Here is a 14746-nt window from a genome sequence, read left to right on the forward strand (position 1 = left end):
TTAACCACCAAAATGCCAGAAGTGGAGCTGTGGCTCAAGTGGTAGGTTGCTAGCTTTGAGTAAAAAAAAAGCTAAGGAATAGCACCCAGGTCCTGAATTCAAGCCCCAATAATGTCATTCTCTCTCTCTCTCTCTCTCTCTCTCTCTCTCTCTCTCTCTCTCTCTCTCTCTCTCTCTCTCTCTCTCTCTCTCTCTCTCTCTCTCACACACACACACACACACACACACACATACACACACATACACACACACACACACAAAGTGTTTTCTTCAAAAATGCTTTCATTCTTAACCCCTATTATTTAAGTGAACTTCATTTATTTTCTGTGGGAAATAAGAATTTTCAGTTCATAACTGAATTGATCTTTGTCACATTTCTAAAGTGTGGAGAAAGACAAATATACAGAAAATAACATTTTTTTGCCAGTTCCAGGACTTGAACTCAGGGCCTGAGTGCTGTCCTTGGGCTTTCTCAAGAATAGAGTTCTACCACTTGAGCCACAGCACCATTTCCAGCTTTTTAATGTATGTGGTACCTAGGAATTGAATCGGGGTCTTTGTGCATGCTAGGCAAGTACTCTACCACTAGGCCAAACTCTTGGCTCTCAGAACATAACTTTTTAAAGTTACTTTATTTCTGCAAAAGCATTATGAAGTGGAAAATGTCTTCCTTTGACAGTTAAGGAAATTGAGGCTCAGAGATCAAAGCCATATGCCTATAGCCACAGCAGGGAGAGACTGGCGTAATTTCCAGTTCTGTCTGGTTTAAAGAGCCTGCATGATTTCCAGTGTATGATGCTGGCTTATACAAGAAATGTAGGTATCCATGTTCACAGTTAAAGAAGCTAAGGTGGAGTAAACCAGAGAATTTTATCAATGTTGTAGTAAATTCATCATTTTTGATGATGTCAGGAAGAAAATCCATGATTTATTTTTGGTCTTCTTTGACTGGAGAGTAGGATACAGGAAAACAAGACTTTTGCATAGTATCTTTATTTCTATTGGATGCCAGCCTTGATGCTTCAGAGCTTTACAATGGCAGAATATGAGAAAATTGAGCTTGCTGTATTTATTTTTTTATTCAGTTCTAGGAACACACACTTTAGTGTTTCTAGAGACTATCCCAGAACAAACACATTTTATAGCCTAGAATTTTTTTAAGACTTCTTCTTGACATATATTTGATTTAGTGTTTCCAACTTCATTGATATATATATATATATATATATATATATATGGCATACAGTCTAGTGATATCACTAAAACATTTTTCCTCCTAAGCTATATATCTTTTTTTTCATTATTTAGAGCATTTATTTATTTATAGCATTTACTTACTTCTTTTTTTATTGTAATTAGTAAAAGGGTTACATGATATTTGCCAGATAGAAGGTGCATTAATTCACATACATTGATACCCTTTCACATGTCTTGGTACCCATTTCCCTCCCCCCCCACACCCCCCCTAAGCTATATATCTTAAGTACTGTTTCTGCCTTACATGTGCATGACATTTGGAGTCTGATAAGGCTTGACTTCAAACTCTACTTCTTTTTATAAAAGTAATTTTCTTTTCTGGAAATAATTTGGAATACTTTCTTAGACAGGCATAAACTTTCTTTATCTCACTAAGGCTCACTGAACATATACACTGTACTTCCTCTTACTTCAAGAAAGAGATTTTCCCCTTGCCTCGGAACTTCCCTCTTTTTGGCTTTTTTTTCCCCTTTTGTATTTGGGTTGGCTCTAAGCCTTTTATCCATTCAGCACATTTGGTCCGGTGCCAAGTGAGAGTCAGCACTTGGCCTTGAAGTATTATCTTCTGACTCAATGTTTCAGAAGGAAAACTCCACCTCCTGCCTCCTACTCATTACTAATTACCATAATACTACAAAACATGACATTGCATCCTTCATCCAACACTTCTGAATATCTGCTTCCCACAGCTCAACATTCCTCCCGAAAGTGAGTCTGAGCCACATGGAAAGTATGCCTTTAAGCCAGCCAAATCGTCAAGGAGCACAGAGACCAGTCTGGAAACCATGGCTCATCTTCTTACCCATACTTCTCTTGCTACTGACTTGCTACATTGTATTAATCTCTTATTTTCTCCCATTCAAGGTAAGGAAGCAACAGAACCTAAGGTTATTATTTAGTTAGCTATTTATTTGTCAGTTTAGTTATTGCCATCCTCATTCAGTAGTATCTTTAGGAAGAACTGGAAGTCTAATTGTGTAATGGTATGGTTTTTGAAATTTAGGCATTTTGAGACAAAAGGCAATAGGAAGTTCAGGGTTCACTGCAGAACTGTGGTAGAATGAAGTGATTTGAACTAATCACACTTGAGAGATGTGTTGGTGTTTTGTTTTTTCCTCCTGGAATTTTACTACCCCCTTCTTATTAAAATAAAAATCAGGGGAAAATATGGTATTCTTTTTTTTCCTCAGTGAGTTCCAGGCAAGCAATGTTATAATTAAGGCAAAAGACACCAGAAGATAATGAGAGACAGGATACAGCAATTGGCAGATGATTAGTGTATCACTGAGGAGAAAAATAGCACTAAATCAGGACAAAGAAGATCTAGAGTCTAGGTTTTGGTTTCTGAATAGCTAATTGTGCAAATTTGAGAAGGCCTTGGTTCTCAGGTTTTCCATCTGAAAGATGGTGGTAGGGGAATAGACTTATTTAATGTTCCTACTAGTACTGTTAGCTGTAGAATCAATGGTTCATTTAAGTGAGGTATAGAGCACAATGCTCTAGGAATTCACAAGTGGAAGCAATGACTTGGGGCTTGAGGTGGTCAGGGAAGGAAGTGCATGTGTAGTTGGGAAGCCCCCAAAACTGGTCAGGAATTTCTCAAGGAGCTGCATTTTCAACTATGGGCCTTGAGAATGGCATTTGTGCTGGGGCTGGAGAAAGGTTAGATTCTTTCCTAGCAGTCTTTTCTGTTGGCTAGCCAGCATGATCAGGAAGAAATTGAGAAAACTATCATTCTGGAGCTAATCATTTCCTGAGTCTTAGGAGAATAAGATGGTGCATGTGTATCTGAGAAAGGGCTTGGGATGTGACTAGAGAAGCATTTTTTTCCCTAAGAGTTTTTTTTGCCAGTTCTGGGCTTAAGCTCAGGGCCTGAGCACTGTCCCTGGCTTTTTCTCAAGGCTAGAGCTCTACCACTTGAGTCTCAGCACCACTTCTGGCTTTTTTTAAGTATGTGGTGCCAAGGAATCGAACCCGGGTCTTCTTGCATGCTAGGCAAGCACTCTACCACTAGGCCAAACTCCTGGCCCTCCCTAAGAGTTTTGACCAGAGAAGAGTTCAAAGATATGGCTTTTACCATTTAAGATGTTGGGAAGCAGTTGAGAAAAGATGCAGGATGGAGCAATACCCTATAGATACTAGTTCAGCTTGGGTAAGCAGATCACTGGCTAGTGGTTTACCCAATAAAAGTTTGTTCCAAACTTAGAGAGGTAGACAGGTTGTTTGGATAGATTTCAGACCGGATGTTGGTCCTATGGGAAAGCCAGTGGCCTGACTGACAGTGGAGTACTATTATCTCATGTATTTCCCTTTCTATTTGCCTGCATTTTCCTTTTCCTACTACCCCACAAATAAATATTTTAGAAAGGAGATCTGAATTGTTGGTGGATGGTGAGTCATTATATGAGATAATCACTTCCACCTTCTCAAGGCACCCATCAGCCTTGCATTTTAGTTTGCTCTCTGTTATCTTTCTTCCATACTAAGCCTCACCCTATATATTCTCTGGACATGAGTTTTAATTTAAAGTATTAAATGAGAAGTTTTGGCACCTTTCAGACTAACAGAAATTTTCTTGGGAGATAATTGTCCCTCTCTCTTCTTCCAGTAGACATTTAACTTAAAAATATGTGAGCTTAAGAAGTTTGGTCAATCCCTCTGTAGAAATAACTTCACAGAGATTGTCCATAGAGAAAACAAGTGTTCAGGAAAGTCCCTTCTTTCAGTGAAAAGCAGGATACTTCCAGAAGGGGACATTTTATTTGCACTAAAAAGCAGAGTGGATTTTATTCCAGATGATAATCTAAGTAGGACTGTTTAGAGAAAAATGTATTAAGTTTTGGTTATTTTCATTCCAACTGTGTAAGTCTAGGGCTTAAATCAAAGTGAGGTTATAGCATCTGATTCTTACAAACTACAGTCTCATCTGTGCTTGTTTATAGGTGGTATTTGCTCCTTCTAAACATGGCCAGATTATAAATAGGAACTGGGATGAGAGTTTTGAATATGACAGGCTGCATTTGGATGTCAGTCTTGCCTTTTATCAGCCACAAAGGCCTGGGGCTAATTGCTCAATCAAGCTCACCCACATTTCTTCATCACAAAAGGAATGTGCTCATATTCTTACAGTTGCCTTCAAATTTGTAATTCATTTCAGTGCCTAACAGGCCTACTGTGTGGTAGTATCTCTCTAGATGTTAAATGATAAATATTTTGTACTGTTATATTACTGAAATTACAATGAATGCGAATTTAACAATATTGCATTCACAATACAGCTGCCCTTTGCCCATCTATATCCTTTCCTCAATCAAAAGACCATACCTTTCAGCCAAAATGGCTATTTTCAATTAAATTTTCACTTAGGGCACTAATGACAGAATATCACAGTTGTGGCTTCTGTAACTCCAATTCAATGCCAAAGTAGAATTTCTGGCTTTGATAATGAACTTGACTGGGGCCTTAGATTTCTCTGTACACATGACAGTAATGGGTACACAATCTATGGTATATATTTTGGCATCTGATTATATTTAGATTATTGCCTTATTGCCTCATGCACATAATCATGCTTAGAAAGATTATAAACTACCTGAGAGGCAAGAACCTTACATTAAATTTGTCTCTCTCACTTAAACTGCTAGTAAAATATTGTGAATATAAAGTTTTCAGTTCAATTAAAATAATATGACCAGCACCATCACCAAAACATGTAATATATATTGAGCAGGGACACAGAAAGAATTTGAGGGATTTCAGCAACTGCAGCAATGAGCCTGGTATAATTACAGCTTACTGCTCCTCTCACAGATGGGGTGATACAGTTCCCATTATATAGCTATGAAAGGTTAAATTAAGTTGAAGCTCAATATTTTTTCTAAGAACACAAGTAATTACAAGAGCACAACCAACTGCAGGGAATCAAATGATCTAACCCTTAGATTCGTGGTTTCTAGATTTTCTGGTTGTATGTCTTTATCAATAATATGTTCTCACAATAATTTCCAGCATATATATTTTAGTTATTATGCTATATATGAAAAAGCTGCACAAAATGGAAATTCATAAGGAGTCATCAAATAGTATATAATGTAGCTAGTTCTTCATGGATTAAAGACATTTTCCTTACATCAAAATGTGAATATTCTATAATACATTAATAGGCATATTAAAAAAGTAACTGAAATGATGGTTTTTTTTTTTTTGCCAGCCCTGAGCACTGTCCTTGGGCTTTTTCCTCAAGGCTAGGACTCTGCCACTTGAGCCACAGCACCATTTCTGGCCTTTTCTATGTATGTGGTACCAAGGAATCGAACCCTAGTCTTTGTGTATGCTAGACAAGCACTCTACCAGTAGGCTAAACTCCCGGCCCTGAAATGATGCTTTAGTGGAGTAAATTCTTTTTGGTAGTACTGAAAGCTGAAACCAAGTTCCATTTGTTAGGCAAGTTATATCATAGAACTACAAACCCAATTGTAGTAAAGTAAATGAGTTTGCTTTAGTTTTTTATGATCTTGGTAAATTTAATTGTCAGTTGTAATATCTTATGAATTTCTTTTTGCTAGAATTTTAGGTATTTATCAATAGAATTTCACTTATGCCTCAGGCTGTAATCCTATCTGTGCACTCCTTTATAGCTGCAGTTACAAACAGGAGCCACTCCATACCAGTTTGTGGTTGAGGGATGCTGTCCTTTCAGCATCTGAGATTATGAGTGCAGGCCACCACATCTGGCCCTATTTCCTTAATTTTAACTTTTCATGATATAGTAGTTTGGAGTTCCTATTCTAATTTAGTTTACATTATTTATTCTTTATGCTTTTGACTGTCATCATTGAGAAATTACTTCATAAAGAGATGTGGATTAAAATGGAAGAGTACACCATTTCCCTAGCTAAATTTTATATCTCCAATTCTGATTTTGGAAGTTCTCTTTATCTTTTTTCATTCATCTCATGAACTCCCGTGGTCCACTTACCCCATTCTCCACTCATTTTTGAAACCGTGTCTCAGTATGTATCCTAGAGTTGCCTTATACTCCCAATCACTGGAACTTAGCTCTCAATTTCTAGGATTAACGGGCATATGCTATTATCAGGCCCAGTCAATTGGCCCTTTTTCCCAAGTGCCCATTTCTTCTTCTAGCACTTGGTCAAAGGCACCATCCATTCTTCCTGAATACAGTGGTCTCTGATCTGGTTTCACTGCCTTTGACTTTGCCTGCTTTTAATTTATTCCTAGCACAGCACAGATAAATCCTAAAGATCACATACAGAGCTTTACATTAAAAAAGTTCGGGGCCGGGAGTTTGGCCTAGTGGTAGAGTGCTTGCCTAGCATGCATGAAGACCCGGGTTCGATTCCTCGGTACTACATACATAGAAAAAAGCCAGAAGTGGTGCTGAGGCTCAAGTGGTAGAGCTCTAGCCTTGAGAAAGTCCAAGGACAGTGCTCAGGCCCTGAGCTCAAGCCCAGGACTGGCAAAAAAAGAAGTTTGTTAAGAATTTTACTATTACAAGGAAACTAAATGAACTTTGGGTACAAAATTTTGTGTTTATGACTCATGTTACTATGAAGTTCTTTTTTTTTAAAAGAGCCTGAAGCATTTAAGCACTTGTATTTGTGAAGTTAAACATGATGAACGGCATCTTTTAGCCTGGAAATTATAGTATGTTCGAGCAATTTCAAACCATTGGATCTATTTCTGAGGCTATCTTGGTTGTTGGTGACATGAGATTGTCTGAATATTAAATAAGAGTGGCTTTATTAATCTGAATTATAAATATTTATAGGGATGATTTGTATTGCTTCAGTTAAGGATAACTGTAGAAATTTCATTATTCTCTTCCCACTTGCGAAAAATTCCCCTTGTGAAGTCACTAGGATATGAAGACTACTATTCTTAGAAAACCAGAGAGAGAAGGGCAGTATCTGATGGTTTTCCTGTGGTTGGAGGTTAGGTAGATGAAATAAGACATTAAGTGTTCTGTTAAAGACCAAAACTGAGGGTTAAGTAAAAAGAAAAAGGCAAAGGATATAGCTAGCCACCTATGAAAAGAAGTTGAGAGATAAGATACAGGAAGGAAAAATATTTTTATTGCCCTGTAAAGTTTGATTACCTTAGGATTCTTAAGCACTAAACAAATGAAACAAATGTATCAGTAAACAAATGTATCAGTAAAATACTGTCATCAGCCTGACCAGTTGTTCTTTTCCTTCCACAGCAGATTGTTAAAGAGTCCTGTGTAGCAAAGTTTGGTGAGTAACCTACTTTATGTGCCTCCCTTTTACTGCGCTCGCTCGCTCTCTCTCTCTCTCTCTCTCTCTCTCTCTCTCTCTCTCTCTCTCTCTCTCTCTCTCTCTCTCTCTTCCTTTCTTTCTTTCTTTCTTTCTTTTTTGGTTGTAGAACTTGAACTCTGGGCCTGGGTGCTGCCACTGGGCTCTTTGGCTCAAGACTACTGCCCTACCCCTGGAGCCACTGCACCACTTCCAGTTTTCTAGTAGTTAATTGGATATGAGTCACATGGACTTTAGTGTCCAGGCTGGCTTTGAACCACAATCCTTAGATCTCAGCTTACTGAGTAGCCAGGATGACAGTTGTGAGCCACTGCTCTGGCTTCCTTTTACTTTTCTTATTTCTTGATTCCTGAAGGCAAGTGCTAGTGTGCTCAAGAAAGAAAAATAGTTTTTTTCTATTTTGCTCACATTTCAGCAACTGCTTATGATCACATATCACTGCTGAGCAGTTGTTTGGTTGGTGAAGCTCACATTTAAGATCCCATCTCTGCGAACGTACATGTCACACTTAAAGATGTTGGGCATCTGAGATGGAGCAATCAACTTTTATTTCTGTTTCACTGAGAGAACATTTCTGATATTTATTGATTTGATTGATTATTTTTAGAGCCCTTATTTTTTATTGTTTAATTATACCTAATAAAGGAATAATACAAGAGTTATATACTCTTAAAAATACCCAATCTAGCATAAAATACTGAGTTTTGGTTAACTTTGGGTCCTGATCACATTTATGGATCAATAATGGGTATTTTTCTTTCTTTCTTAAAAAAATCTTCCTGTATTTATTTTCTTTTTTCATATATTTTTATTAATATTAATTTTTATTTAATTAATAGAAGTGTTACATTATATTCACCAGATAGAGGGTACATTACTTCACAAACATTGATACCCTTTCTCATGTCTTAGTCCCCATTTCCCTCCCCCCACCCTTGCCCCTCATCTTGTTTTCCCCCTTCCCTATCTGATTTCAAATAACCAAATAATCATATATATAACAGAAAACAAGGTAAAAATACTGTAACAATATGAGATAACCAAGAAATAATAAAAGAGACGAGAGATAACAGTACATTAAGGACAACAATCACTCATTATGCGGCTTTTATTTCTATATCCTGGAGGTTTTCATTTAGTGTCATCCTATATGGCCTTATGTATCTAGGTTTTGCTCTATTGTAAATCTCTGCTAGGAGAGCCCAAGGTTTTGATTGATTATTTTAAAATAATGTTCATCCTTTCTTTCCTTAAAGTACTGCTCACATTCTATGCATTGCTAATGTCTAGAAGAGCAACATTGCCGTTAAAAAAATGTATGGAAGAGAAGTGGAGAATTAGGAAAATGACCAGTTTCTCAGCAATCATCTCCTCTTAGCTTCCAAATCAGTTTTCCTTACACTTACCTGATATTTGCTTAGGAAAAAAATAATAAGAACTTTACAGTTGCATCGGGGTGGGGAGAGGTCAAGGGAAAGGGAAAGACAAATGTGGAAGAAATGAGGAGAATTCAGTGAAGATTCCAATGTATACCCTGCAAAATTAAGAGGATTGAGGAAAAGGAGCAGTAGGGGAAGGGAGGGTAAGAAGTTTGACACTGATCAAGATATGTTGTGTTCCTTGAGGGGGGCAAAGATGGCTCTGTAACCCTAGCTATTCAGGAGGCTAAGATCTGTGGATTAAGGTGCAGTGCCAGCCCAGGCAGGAAAGTTTGTTAGATTTTTATATCCAACCACCAGAAAACCAGAAGTGGAAATCAAAGTAGTAGAGTGGTAGCCTTGAGCAAAGGAGCTCAGGGATAGAGTCAAGAGTTAAAGTCCCATGAGGAATAAAAGCAGACAAAAAGATATTGTATTCATAAACTTCTTTGTTAAATGGCAACTCTTTTGACCAGTGCTTAAAGATAAAAATGAAAAAGAACATTCTTTAGAATATGCATCAACCAAGTAAGTACACTTTTGATTATGTTTCAAGTCAGATGTTTTAATTGAGGAAAGAACATTTCCAGACCTATATATTAACCCTGCAGTTCTTTCTTCCTAAAAATGTAAATTATCAAGTATCATTAATGTACAGGGATTAGGAAATTTCTTTTCTCTTTTTATTGTTATTTAAGAGAAATTTGTCCCCGAATCAGCACGGGATTCTAGAACTTGTTGCTGATTTTGACCTTGTATTCAAGTTACTGTTCCCTTGGTATATGTTTAATACCCTGTGCATATCTTTGATTTAAGCCTTTTAGCCCACGTGGCTCAGTCACTTGGCTAATGTGAGCTCGCTGTGGGAGAGCCCCAGGCCTGGCGGCTCTGGAGCCGCAGTGCAGTGCAGGGATATGGGCAGGGTATTGACGGATCAGAGCTGATGGTTCCAGGATTTCTAGAGGCTGGCAAGAGTTCCTGAACCAGTTGTCATTTCAGTCTTGCCAGTTCTCACTGGGTGGGGAAGTCCGAGCCTTAGAACCCAGTTTCCGTTCTTTACTGGTGTTTCCCTCCCGAGCACGCTGTGGGTTGTTATTTGTCTTGAGTTGGAAACGGTTTGCATTTACACCTGTAAATTTATTCATTTAATTTGTGTAAGGTTTTTTGTACTCAATTCCTTAAGAGATGACAACAAATTTTGGTTTTCTACTGTTACGTGAGAACGTTAGGCCCCAGCAACAAACACGTCATTGTGTAAGGAGAAATAAAAGTGCTGCAGTACAAAAAAAAAAAAAGAGTTGTGTACAGAGGGATTACAGTTACATAAGCCAGGTAATGAATACATTTCTTTTTGAACAGTGTCACCTCTTCCCTTGTTTTCTCCCAATACTTTTCCTCCCATATCTCCTATGAGTTGTATACCTCTACATTTTCAATGCAGAGTCTAGTGAGTGTCATGGCTGCATCTGTTCATTTTTTCTCTTACCATTTCTGCACTCCCTGTTGCTCTCTGCGAAACATATAAACTTTCATACAAAATGAAAGGTAGAGAAATTTTTTTTTAAAAGTGACAAAGGAGAGAAAAAAAACTCTCATGTTTTCATTTCTTGGAGCTACAGAATTACTTCCAGACTTTTCTGTCATTAATTGAAGATAGAGTCTCACAGATTTTTCCTGCCTGGGCTGGCTTGGAATGGTGATTTTCAGATCTCAGTCTCCTGGGAACTTGGTATTATAGGCATGAGGTACCAGAGCCAAGGTACCAAGGTACCTTGAGTAAAATCTTGAGGTAGTGAAATTACATGACTGTGCAAAATAAATTAACATTAGATAAATATTTAAATTTCACACATACCTGTGAAAATAAATCACTAGAGGTAGATCCTTCCCTTATTTTACTGTGTCAATACTAGAGATGTTTACATTTAAATAATCCAGCAATTTCCATTTAGAAACTCATGGATTTACCAGTGGCTATTTTGAAGTGATTGATAATGGTATCCCAAGTGACTCTCTTGTTCCCCCCTGTTTCCTTCTCTCTATATATAATATATTATATTGTATATTTATATAATATAACAAAATAATACATTATTATATCAAAAGAATACATAATTATTATATATTTAAGCTAATGAGAAGAGCTGTAATTTAGAGGCAAGCAAATTCAGGAATATGGAAATATATGTGGAATATTTTCTCAGGTTAAGGTGGGAGAATCATTATACTTGAGGGTTTGAATCCAGCCTGGGCAACGTAGTGAGGAACCCCTACTCTCCCAACTCAAAAAGCAAAACAAAATAAAAAGACATCCTAGTTAGAGCACATACAGGTACTAGAAATTCTTTTACATGTAAAGATAGCACACTTAAATTTCCATGAGAAAATTAAAAAGTAAGGTCATGGGAAAGGACAGAAGAGCAGTATTTTATACAGGTGAGGAGATATGACTCTAGAAATCACATGTGATAAATAGTAATTACATGGACAAAGCAAGGAATATTGTGGATTGCTAACTCTACTTGTCCCAGTCCTGCTATGCGATTCCTTTCTCCTTTCTGTCCTCATTCCTTCCTTCCACAAATAGTAACTGACAAGAAAAGGGGAGTTAATGAACCTATTTTTCTATTTCAAATCCATTTCCTCAGAGCTCTCCAAGGATTTCCAATTTCCCTAAATAAGGAATGATGCATAGTTATAATATTAAAAATATAGTTGGAACAAGCTAAGATATACTAGGCAATTGTTAGGAAACTGAGTCACGAGAATACTAGACTGAAGAAAGAACAGAAAATGCCTTTAGCGGGCCAGATCAACTTTAATGGGAAGTTGATGAAGGACACCATAGTGGTCTATGCAGAGTTTCCAGGTAGGCTTGTTAAGTTTGTGGTTGCAGCCTTAAATAATTTATGCAGGCTTAGTTCTGGCAACCTGTTGTGCAAACCTACTGAACAGGTCCCTGTTCAGCCAGGTGAGACCTGCTTCGGGGATTCTAGACACCTGTTACCTGGAAGGGTGGGAGAGTGAACTTGTACATTTTTGTGATTGCAGATTCCCATCAGTAATGAAACAATCTATAGGTATTAAAACATTTATAACAATCAAGAAGAGGACAAAGTAATAGAATTCTCCCTTATAAATTTCTCATAGGCCCATTCCCTGAAAAATGGCAGATGACATCTCCTGAACCTCCTTGTGTGAATATGACATCTGATGGGAAGCTGAAGGTCCTTCAGAATGGCTTGTACTTGATTTTCGGAAGAGTGGCTTTTGATACAGCGTATGAGGGATTTGTTCCTTTGGCAGTACAACTGCGTAAGAATGAAGACATCTTGAAAACTCTAATAAGCACCTCTCAAATCCAGATGTTAAGTGAGATTCACGAATTGCATACTGGGGATACAATACAGTTGTTATTCAACAGTGAAGACCAGGTTCTGAAAAATGATACATACTGGGGTGTCCTTTTAGAAGCACACCTCCCATTCATTTAGAGATTCAATTTGGTCTCTGAATCCTCTTCAGTGTATTCAGACAAGTTGGTGGGATAGAGTGGGGGCGGGGGCAGATCTTCAATGTGGATAGTTAGGGATACATATCAGTGCGAATTCTGCATAGGCGACGGTATTTTTTGTGAGACAAAAGATGAGACACAAAGGCTTGTCATTAGTCCTGACTTTGTGTCTGCAAAGAACGATCAATGATCTATGATAAAATGCATATGGGTTCCACAGGATAAAAACTTAACCAGAGAGACTTCTGCTAACCCTTTAATCTCTGGGTACAAAAATGAAGTCTGGTTCCCATGGGAGCCTCACTGGTTTGCAGAAAAAAAAAAGGAAATATGGCAGTCACCTTGTCTTGCTCTCATGTTCTTAAGCTGCTTTATTTTTGTCTTTCCATTCTCCCATCTTCTAAGACCACAATGGGCTCAGCCGCCAGAGTCTAGATGTCAGGAATGGCCTATATATTTAGATATGATATTTTTGTAGATCCAAGTATATTGAAAACCATTGGGACATAAGTGCAAATGGCATGGAATGGAATTTCACTTTTTTTCAATATTATTCTTAGGATGCAGGTTGCTTTATAAAACCAATTGGTGAAAGGGATTGTTTCAAACTTTTGTTTAGGGTTAAATTGTGTGTCTGAACATTTCCAATAGTAAATTAAGAGGAACCAATAGTACTTACTAGATTTAAGTACAGGAATTGGTATTACTACTGCTAGTTTTATTTATATGATCATTTTATAATTTTAACTAGTCTTTCCTGCTTGCCAAATATGTATCACACAGCAAACTCTGTGAAGTAAATAGACGAATGTGTTGGGGTAAAAAGTTCAATGAAAATATAGAAGTCTATAAGCACTAGATTCAGTTCAGAACTAGTGATAAGCAGGTCCAATAGGTTTCAAATATATGATACCATCTTGATTTTATTTACTTCTGTCATCACATTTTAAAGATATATTACCCTTCAACACACTGAAGCTACAGAAAGATCTCTCCTTTACCAGCAAACCTATTTTTCTTTCCTTGCCTGGAGCAGGGAGACCCAGGGTGCTGCTGTGGGCTCACTCTAACCAAATCCCCATCCTCACTTTGAAGAGCCCTTCTCAATCAAATATGCTATCTTTTAAAAGTTATAAGTAGCATTCAGTTCCAACTTTGTCACTATATTAAATTAGCTGCTCATAAGTTCTTTAGAAATGTGTACACTATTAAAATTTTGCATCAATTTAGAATATTTATGGATATTTGTGAAAACTACATTAAGTTAATATTATTACATGTAAAGCTAATTTAAAAATATTTGTACTGTGTAATATAAAATTTCTTGGGTGTGCTAAGCTAGTTCTTCATATTTTGTATTAACATCTGCTGACTACTTATGTGGCCAAAGACTTGGACACAAAACTTTTTTGTATTTGCTTATCTCCTCGGGAAATTAAAGTTGTGTCATATGTTTATAGAAACTGGGTAGTATTTGTTTTTTGTTGTATTATAGGCAGAAGCATGGTGAAGTAAGCAAGTGTAAGCACTGATTATTATATTGTCAAATTATTAAATCATCAAGAAATTTGTATTCTGGCTATTAAGTATGGTCATAAGTAAAACTGGCTATGTGGGGTTATTTATACTATGGAAACTGGCAAACAGTATACAGCAGATTTTTTTCTTTTGGAAAATTTGTTCACTAGCATACCACTTTTGTAAAACATTTTCTTAATGAGTCTACTCTGTCTTCCCCTCATCCCTGGGACAATTAAGATAGGTGGAGGGAGAGGGGAAGAGGGAGAGGAGAAGAGGTAGAGGGCAGGGGAGAGAGGGAGTGACAGAGAGAGAACGCAAGAGTAAGAGAGAAAATAAATTTGCCCAATGAAGTAATGATTTTTAGGGCAAGCAGAGGTTTCTGTACTTAGGGACGACAATCAGTGCATCATAATTGAACAACTGAATTTCCCTGGCAACTGTAAAGTAAAAATGAGAGCTGGGATTCATCACTTTTGGCAAAAGCTACTTCCATTCCTGATGGATTAGACAGTTCCACTTTTTGACTTCCAGACTACTCCATCCTGACATGCTCAACCATCAAAGCTGTCACTGATCTGTTTCATACCCACTTTCCCTAGTGTTAACATTTCAAGGTTGGTTTTCAATGTCTGCTCCATTCGTTTGTCTGTATCGAAAAGCTATAATAAAATACATGAGAATTAAAAATCTAGTGCAGACAAAATTATATGAGAGAAATCCTTGTGACATGTTAACAGGTC

General features: G+C 37.3%; 1 protein-coding gene across 1 annotated transcript; it reads left to right on the forward strand.

Annotated features, from left to right (window-relative positions):
- Nucleotides 1-1965: 1965 nt before the first annotated feature.
- Nucleotides 1966-12481, forward strand: Tnfsf18 (TNF superfamily member 18). The gene is made up of 3 exons (XM_090339776.1): nucleotides 1966-2121; nucleotides 7481-7514; nucleotides 12122-12481. The coding sequence occupies exons 1-3, from the start codon at nucleotides 1981-1983 to the stop codon at nucleotides 12463-12465; spliced, it is 519 nt and encodes a 172-aa protein (XP_090195902.1). The 5' UTR covers nucleotides 1966-1980; the 3' UTR covers nucleotides 12466-12481.
- Nucleotides 12482-14746: the final 2265 nt, after the last annotated feature.

This window comes from Megascapheus bottae, chromosome 10 (assembly GCF_031878675.1).
Source record: "Megascapheus bottae isolate mThoBot1 chromosome 10, mThoBot2.hap1, whole genome shotgun sequence".
NCBI lineage: Eukaryota > Metazoa > Chordata > Mammalia > Rodentia > Geomyidae > Megascapheus > Megascapheus bottae.

What these genes read in the sequence shown, in the direction of transcription:
- Tnfsf18 (XM_090339776.1), top strand. Translation starts at nt 1,981, where the DNA reads ATGGAAAGTATGCCTTTAAGCCAGCCAAATCGTCAAGGAGCACAGAGA. An exon ending in CTTATTTTCTCCCATTCAAG is followed by an intron (nt 2,122 to 7,480) that starts GTAAGGAAGCAA and finishes TTCCTTCCACAG; the next exon opens with CAGATTGTTAAAGAGTCCTG. An exon ending in GTCCTGTGTAGCAAAGTTTG is followed by an intron (nt 7,515 to 12,121) that starts GTGAGTAACCTA and finishes AATTTCTCATAG; the next exon opens with GCCCATTCCCTGAAAAATGG.